Source organism: Crocodylus siamensis, chromosome 9 (genome assembly GCF_052110815.1).
Source record: "Crocodylus siamensis isolate JL-2025a chromosome 9, ASM5211081v1, whole genome shotgun sequence".
NCBI lineage: Eukaryota > Metazoa > Chordata > Crocodylia > Crocodylidae > Crocodylus > Crocodylus siamensis.
The window spans coordinates 4,158,575-4,176,201 of NC_143403.1; the positions used below are offsets into that span (position 1 = coordinate 4,158,575).

The 17,627-nt window shown below is 52.9% G+C and overlaps 1 protein-coding gene across 2 annotated transcripts in view; it reads left to right on the plus strand.

Annotated features, from left to right (window-relative positions):
• Positions 1 to 341: 341 nt before the first annotated feature.
• Positions 342 to 17,627, plus strand: part of LOC149857061 (dual specificity protein phosphatase 22-A-like) — a 40,420-nt gene continuing 23,134 nt past the window's right edge. The window contains exons 1-4 of one of the 2 annotated variants that reach the window (XM_090062167.1): positions 342 to 541; positions 646 to 697; positions 8,629 to 8,662; positions 10,935 to 11,017. In XM_090062167.1, the coding sequence (XP_089918293.1) occupies positions 677 to 697; positions 8,629 to 8,662; positions 10,935 to 11,017 (138 nt within the window). In that variant the 5' untranslated portion in view covers positions 342 to 541; positions 646 to 676. The remainder of the gene's footprint in view (positions 542 to 645; positions 698 to 8,628; positions 8,663 to 10,934; positions 11,018 to 17,627) is intronic. The other variant, XM_090062168.1, reaches the window with a different exon arrangement.

Genomic DNA, 17,627 nt, shown 5'->3' on the forward strand with positions numbered 1-17,627 from the left:
AATCCTGCTTTCAGCCCAGCGCTGTCAGGAATAATATTGCTGATTTTAACAGAATGGTAAGGAATTTGGACCCAGAAGGAAAATAATCAATGGGAAACTTGACTCTGATGGAGGCTTCTGCTACTGGGGAGAGCAGCGAAGGCAAATACCTGGAGCAGATCCTGAAAGGGGGAAGGGAAGATTCCAATATTTGGCAGGGGAAAGAGCCAGGCTGCAGCAGAGATGCTACCCTGCCGCACTGGGGAAGGTGTCCTGTTACTGTCTGACTGTGCTGCCTTGGGGCTTTTGATCACCTTCCTGTGAGCTCCAGGGATGAAGGAAGCCAGGTGGCACTGGGGAGTGACAGTGAGATGAGCGACTTAGCTGAGAAAGCTGGGCTGTGTGGGCAGGAGCCCCAGAGAGACAGGGAATCCGGAAGAGAAACCTGAGCCACAGCACGTCCTGAGAACCGTATTTCATCCTCTGCCCTGCCGCAGCTGCAGTCCTCCCCGTTCTCTTGTCCCACGGAGAGGCTGAGCCCTGGGCAGAGCTGCTGCCACTGGTAAGTGAGCTGAGTTTCCTGGGTGTCTGCAAACTCTCCTCTGTAGCTGTATGCACCTTGGCAGCCGGTGGATCTCACGGGCCTGTTTTGCTTTTTCTCTGCAGGTGACTGAGCGAGAACCTGCATCGAGCTGTCATGGGGAGTGGAATGAGCAAGGTACCTGCCCAGCCCTACTCTTGCTGTTACAATTTAGGCAAAAAAACCCTTGTTAAAAATGGTTTGCTGCTGTCCAGCTTGTGAATCTTGCAGGCTTGCGGGGGAAGAAGGAGGCGGGAGGGGATCTCTCAGCTGTGAGCTGGGAAGCCTTTTCCTGCTCTTCTCATTGTGATTCTTGCATGTGAGAGGCTGCAGGTGGTTCCCCCTGGGAAAAGCAAAGCAAAAAGTGAGCAGTGATTGTTGGCTTTAAACATGGGTTGCATTGTGTGGAGACATCTCCACCTGGAGAATGAGAGAAGCCCACACCATTAGCCTCTTACAGGGGCAGCACTCGCTCTTCTAGTCCCTTCCTGAATTCCAGGTCAGGGTTGTATTTTTGGGAGAACATATTTCCTCCCATATATTTAACTGCTCTGTTCATTTCTTTTGGATCTAACGGGGGCTGAAAATCATTAAGGGGCGAAGCAAGATTTCAGTGATGTGTTTGCACTTGAGGGCAGGCGGTGGGAGGATCAGTTACTGTTTGTGTCCTTAAAAAACAGAGAGGCATGAGTCATCCAATTTAAAATTAGCTTCTGGATTCAAAACAGAGATCAAGATGGGCTCTGGCTGTCACTGGACACTGGATCAGTACGGGCACTGCATTGCATTACTGTGTCGTGGAGCAAGATGAGGGTTGCACAAATAGGATGCCTGGCTTCCCTGTATAGCAGGCTGTTTTATGATGAATGTAGAGTCCTAGAAAAATAGGGGTAGAAGGGGTCCCAGACAGGATCATTCCCTCTCTAAAACACCCCCAAAAAATGCATTGAATCTGTGCTTTAAAGCTCCCATGAATGGAGATCCCACGACTTCCAGGGAACCCGTCCTAAAGTATAACCACCTTCATTGATAGCTGATCTAAATCTCCCCACTGCATTATATTTGGACCCTTTACTTCTAGTCCTGTCCCCTGAAAACATGAGGAAAATGTGACTGCCATCCTCTTGGTTATAATCTTCTGCAAAGACAGTCTTAACACACCGCTGTGACTGGCCCCATTTCTATTGAAAAAAAGTCCTGCCAGGGCCCACATGCAGAACTGGGCTCGATATCTTGTCCCAAATCCAAACCTGGCATTTGGAAACTTGGACACAGCTCGGAGCTGAATGTCGCAGCTTTTCAGGCCTGGTTTGCTTTTAGAGAACTTGCTGCCATGGCTAGCCCAGTACTGGCCTGACCATGCTCATTTTGTTCTCAGATCAGTGTGTTATCCGTAGGTCCCTGATGCTGCAATACAGTTTATTCAGCGTCATTCAGATTTCCAAACTGGTTATGTTCAAGGCTATCAGAAAGAGCCGCTTCAGTACTCAAAGTCAGAAACTCCCAACAGTCATCATGCTTAGTCATCAGCCCCCCAAGGGATGACAAGATTGAACGGTCACAAACTCCACTGTGACCGTTTCAGGCTGGACATAAGAAGGAACTTCTTCACTGTCCGGGCCCCCAAGGTTTGGACCAGACTGCCATCTGAGGCGGTTCAAGCACCCACTTTGAACAACTTCAAAACACATTTGGATGCTTATATTGCTGGGATCCTATGATCCCTGCTGACTCCCTGCCCCTGGGGCGGGGGGCTGGACTCAGTGATCCTCCGTGGTCCCTTCCAGCCCAAATGTCTATGAAATCTGTGAAAACTTAAAGGACCTTCACTTCTACACCTTGTACACCTATTTTGAGGGGCATGTTTCATTGCTAGTTCTTGTGACGTTAGCTCCTTCAAGTTCAAAGTGGGATTCGATACTAGTAGCTTACCCTTCCTCTCTCTCTAGTGCAATTTTTCTGTTCTAGCATAAGTAGTGCCCTTATACATTACTGACTCAGTTTGCTATACATAATAGTTGTACTCTGAGGCACTTTGATTTGGACATAGCTATTCTTAGAACAACTTCTGTAACCCTAAGTGAAATACTGTCTTGTGTGAGAAGAGAGGACAGGCGGCAGATCAGGGGGTGGGCAGTGAAAACAAGCCCGTGGCAGGGCAAAGATCCAGACATGGCAACGTTTCCCATCTCGGGTACTGGATTCTGCAGCAGTGGGTAAGCCATGGGGTATAACACAGATAGTCGTGCCCACAGCCCCAGGAGAGGACAGCTGAACTGGCAGGATGACTCGTGCCGCAGCAGCCCCAGGACGAGATCACTGCTTCTGTGGAGGACAGAAAATAAGTTCATGGACATGCCAGTGGCATGCGGTTTCCTAACCCTCCCATTTTAGCACCTCAGCTTGCAAGTAAGTGATTGGGGATGGTTAGAAGTCATTTGTAGCAGCAGCAAGAATAGATTTTTAAATTATTTAAGCAGATCGACAGCCTTTAAACATTTATAGGTGGGGGAGCCAGTGTGCAGAGTTTGGCAGGTTGCTTTCTAGGTAAGGTTACCAAGGTTGGTGTGATGCACACGTTAACTCTGCTGACAAACAGGGTAAGGTGGCACTGCCAGTGTGTGCACTAGATGTCTTACGATAGGGGTGCCAGGAAGCTTGCCGTATAGGTTAGGACAGTAACAAACCCACGTCCCCTTAGGGAATGTGATGGCCAGCGTGTGTGATTGCATTACCTGTCATAGGGACAGCACTTTGGCAGTGTGGGTAGATCATGCCACCGCCAGATGAGCTCTTGGAGAATCTGTCAGTGTTTAGCAGTATGGGGTCTCTGACATGTTGTTGCACAGTTCTGAATCCATTCAGTGGATGCCAGTGGTGCGCGTGCATCTCATCGCATCTGCTACTAGGACTCACTGAAAATTGGCCAGGCAAAGCATGAAAAATCCAAGCAAAACAGCCAAAATCTTGCAATGTTGCTCCATGGAGCCGCTGTATTGCACTTCTGAGGACTTTACAAACCCCACCTCCTTGCCCCTTGGAAAACCCCATTTCTGTACCGAAGCCCTCCCTCGAGCCGCTCTCAGCTGGGCTTGCCAATAAGCGCTCAGAGCTCTTTGCACCTGTTCCTGCTGCCCAGGAAAGCCTAGGCCAGGTCTGGCGGAAATGGAAAGGGCAGTCACATCTATAACTTGCAGGGCATGGGAGGTGTCTGAGGAGGAGCTGGCTGCCAGTGGCTGAGTGGATTTGCTTCTAAACTGAGACAGGGAACTGGGGAGCCAGCTGCCAAGTCAGTGTTAAGGGACGGGGAGCGTGGGCCTCCGAAGCCAGGCAGAGGACTTAAAACAGGAGGTTGTCATCGTCATCACTCGTTATAATGTTAGTAGGAATAAGAGCAGGGCTTGGTTTGCCTTCTGGGTTCTGAGCCTCGGATGTGCACTTGCTACCCAAGCCTTTCTCTGCCGTAGTGAGGGGTAGAGACTCACTGTTTTCAACAGACAGCTGAGAGGCTCATACAGTGCCCTCATTGCAGCAAAATTGGTGCTAAAGGCATGGGATGTGGGAGCACGGCAACCTCCCGTGAATGCTGGGGTTTTCCCGGAGGGTTATGCTTCTGGGCTGAGCACTGGTGAAGCCCATTGCTTAGTCGCACACATTTGCCCATTTGCTGGCTGAATGAAGAGCATCGCAGAGGCTGGAAGAGTGAAGCCCTGTGGCGGATGAGGTATTTTAGACAGAAAAAATCCTCCCTGAGTCTCCTGAGGAGGAGCATGGTCTCACCCCAGTCCCCACAGACACTCCCAGCTCTGGGTGGGATCACAGTGCTTTCGGCACTACCCCGGGTCTGTATTTAGAGATTTCCTCTGCTGCCCCCCAGCCCCTTCTGCTAGCTTGTGGGATGCTCCAGAGATCAGAAGACACCTGCATCCTTTGAAACTAGGTCCCCCACTTTCCACGAGACAATGCAGCTCCGCCAATCCCAGCCAGGGGCTTTGGACAACCCTGGTTAGAAGTGCACCAGTCTGTCCAGACCCAGCCTGTCTCACTAGCTTGGCAAAGGCATGCTGGTTTCTGCAGCCAATGGCACACACAAGAGTGATGTGGTCAGCATCCCAGCCTCTTGTCTTTGCCTCTCTGGCTTGATGAGCAGGTGCCCTCTCCCAGCTTGGTCATAGCCTCTGGCAGGAGTCTGAAGTCAGGCTTGAATTCACAGCCCTGGAGGTGCAGCCAGGCATCCTCATGGTTGCGTTCCAGCATCCTGCAGCAGCACTTCAAAGACAAAGCATAAGGTGCCAGAGAGGAAACATGAAGGAGTTGGAGGGAGATGAGATGGCCTGCTCCACGCACACCCTGATGGGACTGTTGCCTTCTTCATTGCCTTAATAGACTGGCATGCTCCTGGCCTGCTGATTGATGGCCTTGTCTAGGCTGGCGCTGAGCCTAATGAGCTGAGGGAGGGAGGCACAGGGCCTCCATGAGGAACACGGCGGCTTTGTACACACACGCGCACGTCGTGCTTGGCAGCAGAGTTCTCCCAACGCAGCCGTGAGCTTTGTCAGACATTACTCACAGCCGCTGCGAGAGCCCCGGAGAAACACCGTGAGCCATGCAGCAGATGGTCGGGGGCTCGGAGAGCCTGGGGAGGTGCACGGCAGAGCGCTGTGCACAGCTGGGCAGCACAGAGGGTGTTTTTCCTGCATCCGGGGTGATGCATGGTGGCGCAGCCACGAAGCAGGGCCCTGGGGACGTTCACTGCTTTGTAATCCCAGGGAAAGGCACGGACGTGCATCCTCTCCAAGCTTCCAGGCTGCTCCCTCAGCTTCTCCAGCCCTCGCAGACGTTCCTCCTGCCCCAGCTCTCCTGCTGGAGGGGGGCTTCCACTTGCCGCAGCTTTGGGTTCAGTTGCTGGGGTGCAGTGCTACCTGCCCCCTCTTCATCTTATGGTGGGCTCAGTCAGATGCCACAGAGCAATGCCTTTCAGGTTGGCCTCTCTCAGATGTGCCTTGGAGGCACAGAGCCATTCTGGTCTGGGGTCATTTGACCCCAGTACTCTTTCCTGCCATGGCAGGGGGTCGGACTAGATGATCTGCTCAGGTCCCTGCCGACCCTACAAACTATGAAACTATGATCCTTGTGGCATCCTGCATTGCGTGAAAAGGATGCTTTAGGAAGGGGCTTTTCTACCTGCTCTGTGCAGAAGGAATCCCTCACCTCTTATGGCAGAAATCAGCTGCTTTCACCTTCTCTTCCACCATGGATAGATGCCTCTGGACTCCCTACTCCTGCTGTCCTGCCCAACCGTCATCATCATCATCATCATCATCATCATTATCAGATATGCCACTATAGATGGCTCACTGGCTGTCTGATCTTGCTTTGCCCGATCTAGGGGGCATGGGGCTGGAGTTGTGGGCTAGACCCTTTCCATCTGAGCACATCTGGAGTGAGATGGGGGCAGAAAGGACTTTGCGGTCCCTCCATGTCCCTAAGCACATGGGGTTTCAGAGTTGTGCCAGGCTGCCATGGCCTCCAAGAGGCTGGGAATCACCGGCGAACAGTGATGCTTTGATCCTGTTTTCATCTTCCCAGCTTAGCCAATGCTAGGAGTTGGCCCTGTGAGGTCAGAGCCACCTGGGAATGAAGAAATTACCCCCAGCAGCCTTCTTCTCACCTTTGCAGTGTGCCCCCAAAGATTATTGCACTCTATAAATATTCATGGCTACCCCTCCCCTCCTGGTGACCAGCAGCAGAGGACTGGGGACGAGACCTGTTTGCTCAGAAATGCTGGCGGACGTGTCCTGAGCAGAAACAGTCCGCGCCTCTGCCATCTATTTCCAGCTCCTCCATCCTCTGAGCCAACCTCTCCAACTGTTTGGAAGAGGAGGTTGCCATAGAAATGCAAAACAAAGTCCCCGGTGTCTCCGGGCACAGCCCTTGCTCATCATTCACAGTCAAACCTCCTCTATTAAAAGTTCACAGTGGAAGCTGTTTGTGTTTTTGTTACCAGGCAACTCAACGCGCCCTGGGCTTTGCCAACATGTTGGGCAACTAGTTTGGCACCTGGGTCACATTCCCTGCTGGTGTCTCCTGCCGGTCAGATAAGCCTTGGTGCCTCTTCTTATGGCATCGTGGCAGGATGGGTAACATGCAGGGTCTTAGGGGACCGGAGTGCCCACGGCATGGGCAATGCGGTGGTGGAGGCCTTTTGTGTCTGTTGTCGGTCTCGGGGTTGCTAATGACTGAGATAATACGCTTAGGTATGAGGATAAGCTTATGCATCTCGGATTTAATTTGTCTGTAAGGCACAAATCTACACTGCCTTCCAAAGAGTAAGGCTCAAAACAGATATCTGGGTTTCTATCCCATTGTCCCCCTTTGGACCTGTGAAGCATCCAAGATGACATGTCTCTTTGGGACGATCTCGGCTAAATTGAGTTCAAGCTGTGTGTGTAAACCATTATCCCCTGCCTGTTCAGATGCAGTTTAAAGCCTGGGGCCATCAGACCCAGGATAAACCCCACCATCTGTTTCCATCCTGAGAGGTATTCCCATGGGTCAGCTATGTGAAGCGAGATGAGGATCTCAGTTCCACGTCCGACCTTCACTGTAAAGCCATTTCGTCAGCGGGGCACTGCTTGATGGGGGAGAGACTGAGCCCCTGGGTTGCACCCTCTGCATGAAGGCTGAGGAACGCACTGTGCAATCAGCAGTGCCTCCAGCCCAGCACCCTTTGTCTGTGGGTTAGTGAATCCCCTGCGTTTTTTCTGTGCTTTTGCTTCATATTCGACCCAGGGTGCTTGCAGCCAGAGGTCCTGATCCCATGAACACTTACAGCATGTACATAGCTTTAAGCTTGTGAGTGGTCTCATGGGGTGTGTGCAGGGGACCAATTGCACATTATGCCATTCATGCATATGTTATGTCATAGGTGTTAAGTGCATCCTTTGGGAAATACCATCATCCTCACAGTGGTTTCCCCAGGGGCAGGGGATGATCGCCTTCTGGCATGGGGTAGTGCCTGTGGAGGTAATATATAGTGATGAGCTCTCCTACGTTCATTGCTCGTGGGAAGATCTTGGCTTTACACCCACTTTATGGAAATGGGAGACTCCTCCCTAGCTTGCTTCTGTGACCTTACGGCTGAGGGCAAGCAAAACTCGGGGGCATCCGAACCTCAAGCCTCTGGGCTTGGGCCTGCACATAGGATGCCTGCCAAAGGGTTTGGGAACATTTGAAGCCCCAGGTGGGGGTGAAGGATGTTTGCTGGTAGCAGGGCCACATATGGTTCTTGAATGACTCATGGGTTCGGAATTGATTTGGATGATTTGGCTTGAAACATGAAAAATTTTACTTAAAAAAAAAAGTGTTAAGTGCATACTTTGGCCTGCAGAGCATGGCATAAGAGAACAGGCAGACTGAGCTGAGAAAGGAGAGGATGGAAGAAGAGGGGGTCATAGGATACTCCGGCTCGAAGGGGCCTCATGAGTCCAGCCCCCTGCTCAAGGCAGAATCAGCTCTGGTTTTGCCCTCCTCCTCAGGCCCAGTGAGTCCCAGATCCACAGGGTCTGCTCCCTCGGTGGCTCCCGTACTTTTGGGACTAGCTAGCAGACCATTTAGTGTCAACCCTTGCTATTATGTGCAGGCTCGGTATCCCTTTATTACCCAGCTTTCCATTGAAAACATTATAAAAGGTGCACAGGGGGTGGTGCAAGCTGTGGGCAAAGTATTGCAGCCTCTCCTACTCTGCTGCGGCCGCAGGTTCAGGGTAGAGAAACTTTTGTGTTGTACAGCCCCCAGCACACCCCTGGACTCCACGGTAATGGTAACAAGACTGTCGTGCTTTATATCACATGTGTTCTTGCTGCATCACGGCCTGTCCTCAATGTAAGCAGAGCCCTGTCATCTGCTGCACCTGATGCCCTATCGTTGGCACCTGATACCCTCCGAGCAGGTCCCCGCAGCTCTTCCCATGGCCCCGGTTCGTTGCAGGGCTGCGGTTCTCCCTGCCCGAGCTGCAGGACTCCTTCTGGGGCGACAGCTTCTGAAGTGTCTCTTTCTTTGTCTCCCAGGTGGTTAAAGGTCTCTACCTTGGGAACATCCGGGGTAAGTGTCTTTTGCCAACTGCTTGCTGGTTCCCGGGCACATTCCTATCACCGGTGTTGTCCAGGATGTCAAGCGCAGCACAGTTCCTGCTGCCAGCAGTGGAGAGAGGGCAAAAGCCTGATCCTGGCAGGTGCAAAGTACCTCCCAGAGGATGTGAACTTGCTCAAACAGCCATTGACCTCACTGTGAGTTGAGGTCTCAGCACCTCCAGGCTAGGGACCCGGGTTTTTTCTCATCTGCATTTGGCCCTGAAATCCCAGCCCAGGGGAGCCTGCCATGACGTCGCGCTCGGCCTCTGATCCTCAGCGGCATGACGTTTGCTTCTGGGGTCGAGGGTCCTGACCTAAGCAAACCCTGTCTGCAGGCTCCCAGCTCCTTGCATGCGTGCTGCATATGCAGTCTGGCTTCTAGCAGCCAGGCGGGAGGCTCGGTGCTTATATTTGCATGTTATTACCCCCGTACTCTTCTGCACCAGAGAGCTAAACTGGTGATATAAATGAGGGACATATTCCAGAGCAGGCTGGCTCAAGGGAAGCTTTCTTCGGTATGTTTTTCCAAGACTGGGCTATAACACTTTAAGGACTCATTTATAAGGTCACTCGGTGCCTTTTGCTCCTCCATAGGCTTCCTTCAGACCCACCTTAGCTGCGAAGCCTCTGTGAAATCAGCCTGTTAAATTGCTTCACTGCCAAGAGACAAGACCCGCGAGTCTCCCTCTAGAACAACTCTTGCATCTCTCTGATGCTGCTCCTAACCCCTGGCCTCAGTTTCTTGTCTTAGACTGTGACTCTCCGGGTTAGGCTTCTTGCACGATATGATTCTGCCTCCAACCAGGGCTTCTGCATGCAGCTGCAGTATACCTACTCAATACTGCTCCTGGTCCCGTTGCCTGGAGCTGGGCTAGCTACCCTGCGGCACATGTCATAAGTGGCACAGGCAGCCTCCTGGAATGGCTTGCAGCAGACTGGGGAGGGAGCAGAAAGCAGAGCAGCAGATTGGCCAGGGCAAGGGGATCAGAGTAGCACCTGGGGAGGCTGTGGGGCTTGAATTGTGGCACGCCTGCCCTCTCCTTCCCCACTGGCCTGGAGCAGTGTAGTGAGTGCTGCAGATGCTGTGCAGGGCTAGGGCAGCAGAAAGGGACCAGCTGGAAACTTGGGGACCATGCAACCGACCCCTTGTGTAACCTTGGGGAAATCAGGATCACAGCACCACCCAGCCTAGCAGGGTTATGATAATGGTGAGGGGTGCCCCAGACACTATATTACCAGGGAGCACGGGAGATCCAGCGGGCAGAGAGGTTACAGGCTAACGGCTGTGTCTTTAGCTTGCTAGCACCAACGCCAATGGGAAAAGTTGGCTTTGTTATTCAAAGGATCTGATTTCCACACGGCCAGGAATCCTGGTGCAAAAAGAGACTCTCTTTAAAGGTCAGGTCAAGCCTATCCTTTCGGAGAGGGAAGAAGCTGCCTCTCGTGGTGCTGTGAGGTCCTGAACGAGCACCAAGGTGCAGCTGGTTGCAGGTCTTTTGATTCTCCATGCCCCCGGTGGACATTAATGCGCTAATCCTCACATCCTTCCAGTGCCAGGGCTCGGCTTTGGGGCGTCCCGTGCAAGGGTTCAGTTTCGGACCCTTACTCTTTGCTTTCCAGCCCAACTAAAAGCTTCACAGTGACGCAGCAGAGGCTCTGCCGTGAGTTACCACTGCCCCGAGGCAGATGGGCTGCTCATACGATGGACCCCCATCGTCACAAGGGGGGAAACTGAGGCACAGAGCATCTGAGCAGCTTGCTCAGGCTCACAGAGGGAGCTGGCATCAAGGCTGCTGGTACTGGATTGCTGGCTGTGGGGACCTTTCTGGGCAGAGATGTACCCCACATGGAAATCCTCACGATCCACCCTGAGAGCAATCAGGGCCTGTCAGATTTCATTTTTGTCCAAATTATTCTTGAGGAAAACTCAAACATTTCTTCTCTAAATGCCAGGAACATGGCATTTTTAGGAGGAGGAGAAAAAACCCAACCCTTTCCATTTCCCAATGATTTCTTGTTTCTAGTAACATCAGAGCCATTAGCACCAGGAAAGACCTATTGGATTATTGATTTCATTATCGTGCTCCGGAGACGGATCAGATAGTAAATGGGTGCTATGTCAGAAGGTAGCCAGAAGACTGCTGTGTATTTTCAATGCAGCTGAGAAAGTGCTACCTCTTAGAGCTGCGTGAGGCTGATTTTAAAAGAGAGGATGGGCACTTATGAGAATTTTCTATCTGCAGATTCTGAGGACAAGGAAAATTTGGCCAGGAACGGGGTCACCCACATCCTGTCTGTGCATAACAATGCCAAGCCTGTGCTGGAGGTGAGTGTGTTAGGGGCATGGGGTGGGCAGGGGTGGGGGCTTGTGTACCTCTGCTCACAAGTACTTTTGGGATCCCTGGCCCATGCACGGTCAGGGTCACTAGAGGGCACTGCAGCCCTGTGCAAAGTTACCAGGATTGTTGCAGGCAAGGAAAGGGGCACACGCATGGGCGCAGAAGTTGTACCCACGTGGAGGCGATCAGTGTGCACTTGCAAATAATTTGCTGCATGCACGTGCCCTCTTGCACCCAGGCCCTTTGTCAGCCTCAGGCGTCTGTTCTTGCCACACGCTCTGTTCAGGGTCGCTGGTCGGATCGGCTGGGGCTGCAACCCCTTGGTGTATTGGTGCCGCTCTGGGCACTGGAGTCAGATTCAAATTGGTGCCTCTCTCACTGGGACTCAGTGAGGTGGGAGTTGCCATGAGGATTCCCATAGGCACCTTGGGAGCTGCCTGGGTGAACCATTATGCACTGGCCAGATGACCAAAGCAAGGACCTCCGGCTAGGTCTGGATGAGGACGTCTCCCTAGGAAGAAATAGCTCCTGCCCCTGTCCTCCACTGAACCTAGTGCTCTATTTCCCAGGCAGGTATAATAACCTGTCCCCAACCCCATCTCCACAGCTCAGGGAACACCATGCACCTGCTCCTCTGTAAACACATCCTCTCCCCAAACCCGTGAGGTTTCCTGAAGAACGGGCCAAGGTGTCCTGCTTTGCACCTCAGCCTAGACTGTAGCCAGCCCTTGATCCCGTTAGCTCTGCTCTAAGCCTCTTCCTCGCAGCCATGCAGCAGATGCATGCTGCCCCATTCAATGGGACTTTGGTGGGAACGAGTCAGCAGCAGGGATCCAAGGACCCCATGTCTGGGGCCCTGTACTTTATTGAGAGACAAGGTACTTTTTAATGACTGATGGACCATGCTATAATGCAACCCAGCCTGTGCCATTGCATGCTTTGCATTGCTTCCCACTGTCCTGGCATCTGCTGGAAGGATAAAAACCTTACTGCTGCTTCAATAAGAGGAGTTTCCCTTTGGGTCACAAGGAGGAGGCTTGTGGTTTTACAGGAACAAGGGGTTTGGTCCCCTGGGATATGAGGATGCTGCCTTTGGCTGCTTGCAACTCCTCGGTTTCGAGCAGCACCTCTACCGGGGGTTGTTCCTCCTCCAAGGAGCATAAGCAGCGCCATCCTGGGTCAGACCCGTGGTCCATCTAGTGCAGTAGGCAGCCCCTGACAGTGGCAGAAGGGGATGCTATAGAGGGAGAGCACTGAATTGGATATCTCTAGTGATCCATTTCTGATTCAATGTCCTCCCTGGCATCATAGAAATTGTTGGGGAGGGCTGGAAGAGACCTCTGCAAGTCATCTAGTCCAACCCCCATGTAGTCCATCCTATTCTATATTTAGAAATGCCAGAGGAAATCTCACCTACCATCCTGTTCAATAGGCATTAACAGATCTATCACCCGTCCGTTTATCCAGTCCCTTGCTGAACCTGGCTCTGCTCTCTGCCTCCACCACCTCCTGTGGCCACGAGTACCACAAGTTAAATACACATTGCATTAAAAACTCAGTGCCCATGCTCTTCTTTATACACTTGAAGGGTTGTCATGGGCCAGGAAAGCTGGAGGAACAGCTGGCTGCTGGAGAGGTTTTATTTTTACCTGGCTGCTCTGCAGATCGGAGGGGCCGGGGTCACATTGTGAAGGGATGCAGTTCTCAGGGGAGTCGTACAAATGCCGTCTGTGCACAGAGGGACTGGGAAAGGGTCTGTTTCCTGCTCCAGTGTCTGTGGCAAGTTGTCTTGTTTTCTTTGAGAGAGGGAGAAACCATTTCTCAGAGGAGCCTGAGCTGCAAACCCCGATTTCAGCACTCCCTTTGGGCATGCGGGCAGCTCAGCGGTGGCACGAGCATTGCTGGCTGGGGCTGGAAAGGAGGTGCTGAGAGCTCCTGGGGTTCTCCAAAGACCTCTGAGAGCCACAGGTCTTACTTGTCTTTCTCTGGGTACATGCACATATCTGAAGCTGTGTGTAGCATTTCCCTCTCCTCCTGGGGTTTAATTCTGTGTCCCAGCACTGGCTTTTGGACTAAATCTCAGGGCACATACAGAGACTAGTCTCTCTGCCTCCTCCAGACCCAGGGCTCTGCGAGGAGGCTCCTGCCATGAGAAGGGCAGAATGGCATGGCAGAAAATAGTGGGTAAGAGAGGGGGAAAAATGACCAGAGTGAAATTGAGACCCAATAGAAGGGGCTGGGCTTTCCCAGTTGTTCCTGTGAGCATGGTCCTTCCCCACTATGGTCAGGACAGCAAGCACATGTGTTTTAGGGCAGATAACCTGTCAGGTGTGTTGAGCCTGGCTAGAGAAATTCATGCCTCTCCTGTGCATCTCTGTGTCAGCAGCACCCAGGCCCCCTGCCCCTCCATCCTTATTCCTCTTGCTCATTATTATGAGCAGAGTCTCATCCTAAAGGCTAAGGCCAAACCAGTCTCCCCATACACTAGGTATTGGGCTCAATAAGAGGCAAACCTTATCCTGAAAAATTTGTGGGCTAACCAACTGGGGCAAATCCAGGCAAAGTGACTTGTCCAGGGACACCCAGCAAGTCAGTGGCAGAGTCAGGAAGAGGCCCTCCCCCACCAGCAAGGGCCAGGCTGCGTGTTACTCCCTGGGCCTATCTGCTGGGCCAGGAAGCAGCCTCAAACCCTATTCCTGTGTGAACACCCCTGCCTGGGAATACCAGGGCCTGTCCTCTCTCCTTCCCCCAAGAGAACTGCAAATAGAAATAACAGCTGGAGCATTTTCCTTGTTAAGACCCATTAAGTAATTTGCAGGGGGAAAGGAATCAGAAATGGCTCCTGGCGCCAGGAGAGCAGCAGCTGCCAGCTGCAGGAGCAGGGCCACAGCAGACGATGGTGAACCACAGCCAGATCTCACAACACGCGCGTGCTCGCGGCGCTGCCGGCAAAGGGGGAACCGGAAAGGGAGCTAGCTGGGGAGGGGGTTCACAGAGAGGGGCCAGGAACCGCAAACCCAGTGCCGTTCCCAGGCAGGGAGCAGCCGGGCCGATGCCTCCCTTCCTCCGCTCTGCGGGTCCCGGCTCCCGCAGGGAAGAGGGGGCTGTTTGCTGAGCAGTGGTTTGATTGTGTATGTGGGAGGCGTCACTGGCCTGGACCAGCGTCCCGTTGCAACATCCTCCTTGGCTGGGCTTCGTGCTTTGGTGGGAAGCAGGGGTCAGCTCCACGCCTGCTTGTGCTCATCCCACATTGCCTAATGCGCCTCACTCCTGCCTGTCCTGCTTGCCTGACACTCCCCTCCTGCATGCAGGGGCACAGTCCCAGGCCCAGCTCCCGGCTCTGCTAATGCCCCCCATTCCCTGCCCACAGCCCCCCTGCTCCTCCAAGCTAAATCTCTGGTCTGCCGCACTACCGGCACCCTCCCTCCTGGGTTGCACTGCATCACCCCTGGACTCCCGCCGGTTCCCTCGAAGTCTGCAGAGGCTGGCAGTCGTGCCAGGGCAGGCAGTGGTTTGGTCCTGAGTAGGGAGGAGGAAACCACTAAACCCCCATCCCCGGGCTCCGTCGGAGCCTCTCTGCTAGCAGAGGTCAGTTCTCACGCTATGCCGAGGTTTCGGGGCAATGCCTGGCTGTGCACTATGCCCAGCCTGTGCTTTCCAGCTCCTCCGTGAGGTTTGGCATGCGTGGGTGGGGGCTGCTAGGAAACTTCAAGGATGCAAGGCAGGAAGGAAGGAGCCTGCTTTGCAGAGCAACAGAGCTGTTGGCAGGCTGAAAGCAGGGGGACGGGCACATGGACAGGCTTGGAGAGGAGGGATGGGTCTGAATAACTTGAGAGGGGGAGAGAAGAGGAAGTAGGACAGAGACCCCCAAGCCTTTCCTTCCACGGCCTGCAATCCAAGCGGTGGGGACGGATCCTGGCTCTTGCTTAGCGGCGCATCTCTGGCTGATTCTCCGAAGGCTGGAATCCCATTGTCCCTTGGCCCGGCTCCCTCTGGGTCACTGCTGAAGCCGTGGGCTTCACGGTCTCCCCTCATAGCTGTCCTGACCGCAAGCTGCCCAGCGCCCTTTGGCCCCAGCTGGGCCGTTCAGTCTCGTATCCCAGTCATACCCCGGTTTTTGCTCGTATGCCAGTCTCACTCAAACCTGCTGCCTCCTGCTGTCCCAAGCCCGGGCTCCCCGTAGGCAGCGCTGCCGATGCCCCTCAGCTCCGAGCTGTGGCCCCTGCTCTCCCAGACCTATGCCCCAAGCCCCTCACCCCCACCTCCTGGACCTCCACCCCACCTCCACTCCCAACGGGAGAGTCGTGTGGGTCCAGGATCATGCCCAGCAGGTCAGGAGGAGACCCTAAGGTAAGGGGGTCCTTCTTCTCTGACCGTAGCTTCATCCTGGGGTCAGGGCAGGAACAACCATGTTTTGCTTCCTCGGTGGACTGCTCCTCGCATCACTGCTTTGAGGTGGTGTGGAAAGGGGGCTATCTCCACCGTGCCGAAGGGGAAGTAGCAGACCTGACTCCCCTCCAGATGTGGGAGGGAAGGTTTGAATTCAGGAGCTCCTGGCTCCCACATCTGTGTTCAGGCTGTGGACTTCCTTTAGCAGTGCCCGTTCTGTTTGGATGCCTCCTGACCCACCTGCCTGCCTCGAAGGGGCCATGAAACCCAGGTCGTGTTTGTCAAGAACTGGGGGTGGGGGGGGCGTTTCCTTACCGTGAAGCAACATAAAGTCTCCCCCCAGCTGTTTGCATGTCAACAACCGCTCTATATGAGCACAGCCTGCCCCTCAACCTGCTTATCTCCAGGGTATCTAGAGAAACCCACGAGTCTGTATGGAGGTGAAGCTGCTTTGGGGCAGGGGGCAGCTTGTGGAGGGGAGTGCTGCTTCGCCCTGCTCGATCCGTGACATTTAAAAATGCAGTGAATGCATGTAATGAAAGGCTTGAAACAGGACATGCGTGTGGTACCACTCTCTGTCTTCTGCAGGAGGTGAGACAAGGAATTAGAGCAATGGCTTCTGGCCTGAGGTTTATGTTCTCCATGGTCCCTGTTTCAGATATGTAGTCCCAAAGCCAGATGCTCCTTGCAAACTTGTGCCAAAGTGCACTGAACCCAAGGGAAGTCTTTCCACTGCCTTCAGTGCACCCAAACTTTTCTGAGTTCTTATGGGGCGCTTGACAAAAATTGCCCTTTTTTTTTTGCAGTTTAATTGCATCACACATTACATGTACAGGTTGTTTTTTGGGGTTTTTTTTGCCATTTAAATGAGTTTGTTGCAGTGCAAAAGAAACCACAGGCTCTAATGCAGTTTATCCCAGGCACCCTCAGAGGGACAGATGAGTGGGAGACTCTACATGACCCAGGACATTGTTCAGGCAGGGTTCCCATCCACTTCACTGGGTAGAAAAAAGCCTTCTTTCTCATTTTAGTGCAGCCCTGAGGGGAGGGAGGCAGCACTGTGTTTTAAAGAAACGAATAGAAGCGCCTTCCCAGCAGCGCAGCATTCCTGATGGATGTGTATATTTAAATAGTGAAAGAGGAAATGACATTTGTGAGAGCAGTTTCCTCCAACCCTGTCGATAGAGCCTCTTCCTGACCAGCATCTGACCCCGCCAGGAGAAATCCATCTATGTCCATTATAGTACACTATCCCCAACTTGAGCCCATGACAGCTCTACATCATGGAGCTGGTGGGAACAAGCCGTTTTACCCGTAGGCTCGTAGGGGTGGAAGAGCTGTGTAAGTTCAAGCCCTTGCGCAAACGCAGGAGTTGCCATTCCCAAACCAGCCCAGGGAGATACTCATCCAGACTCTGTTTGAACCACATGCCCAGACTGCTCAATTCATGGTGTTAGCACAGTTTCAGGGCATGGTAAAAGCCCTATCTACAGCCGCAACCGCGATGCATCTGGGAAGGGAGACTGCATTGCGTTGAGGCCCCCGGCTAACTCTTAACCACGGGTTTGTGAGATGCTGAGAGTCTCGCGTGCTTCCTTCAGGTTCACCCAGGGTTTCAGAGCTGAGACACTGGCTGCATTTCAGTGCAGGTTAACCCTCAAGCAAGTGAAGGAAAGGAAGGCCCTTTTCATTCGTATTAGAGCTGGGCTCACTGTATTATTTGTTAATTAGCTCCAGTGGGTGGATGGACCCCTTGATGTCAATGGAAAAAAAATCTCTTGGGTTCAGTGCAGCCAAGGATGGCTGTGGATAGCCAGAGGTTAGCAGAATGACCTTGAGAGTCAGCATTGCCCTTCTTAAGTGATGGACATTGCATTAAGTCAGGAACAAATACAAATCATTGCAGGCCTGCAGTAGATTTTATGAATGATCTAGGTTTGTCCATTTGACTGAGCCCAGAAAATCAGTGCCAGTTGCTTGAGGAAACCTTTGTATTGGCCGGTTTATTCTAGGTTTAGGGGCTGGAGGGGACCATGAGGTTCAGTGAATCTGTGCGAATCTGCAGCCATTGTAGATCTTGTGTAGTAAGCCTTGTGCTGAGGCTATAGGAGCTCCTTGCTCTCTGAAATCAATAGGGAAACTCCCGGGTTTCAGGAGAGTCTGCATTTCATCTCGAGAAGGTCGCACTTTGAGTGGGGAGGTAGAAAC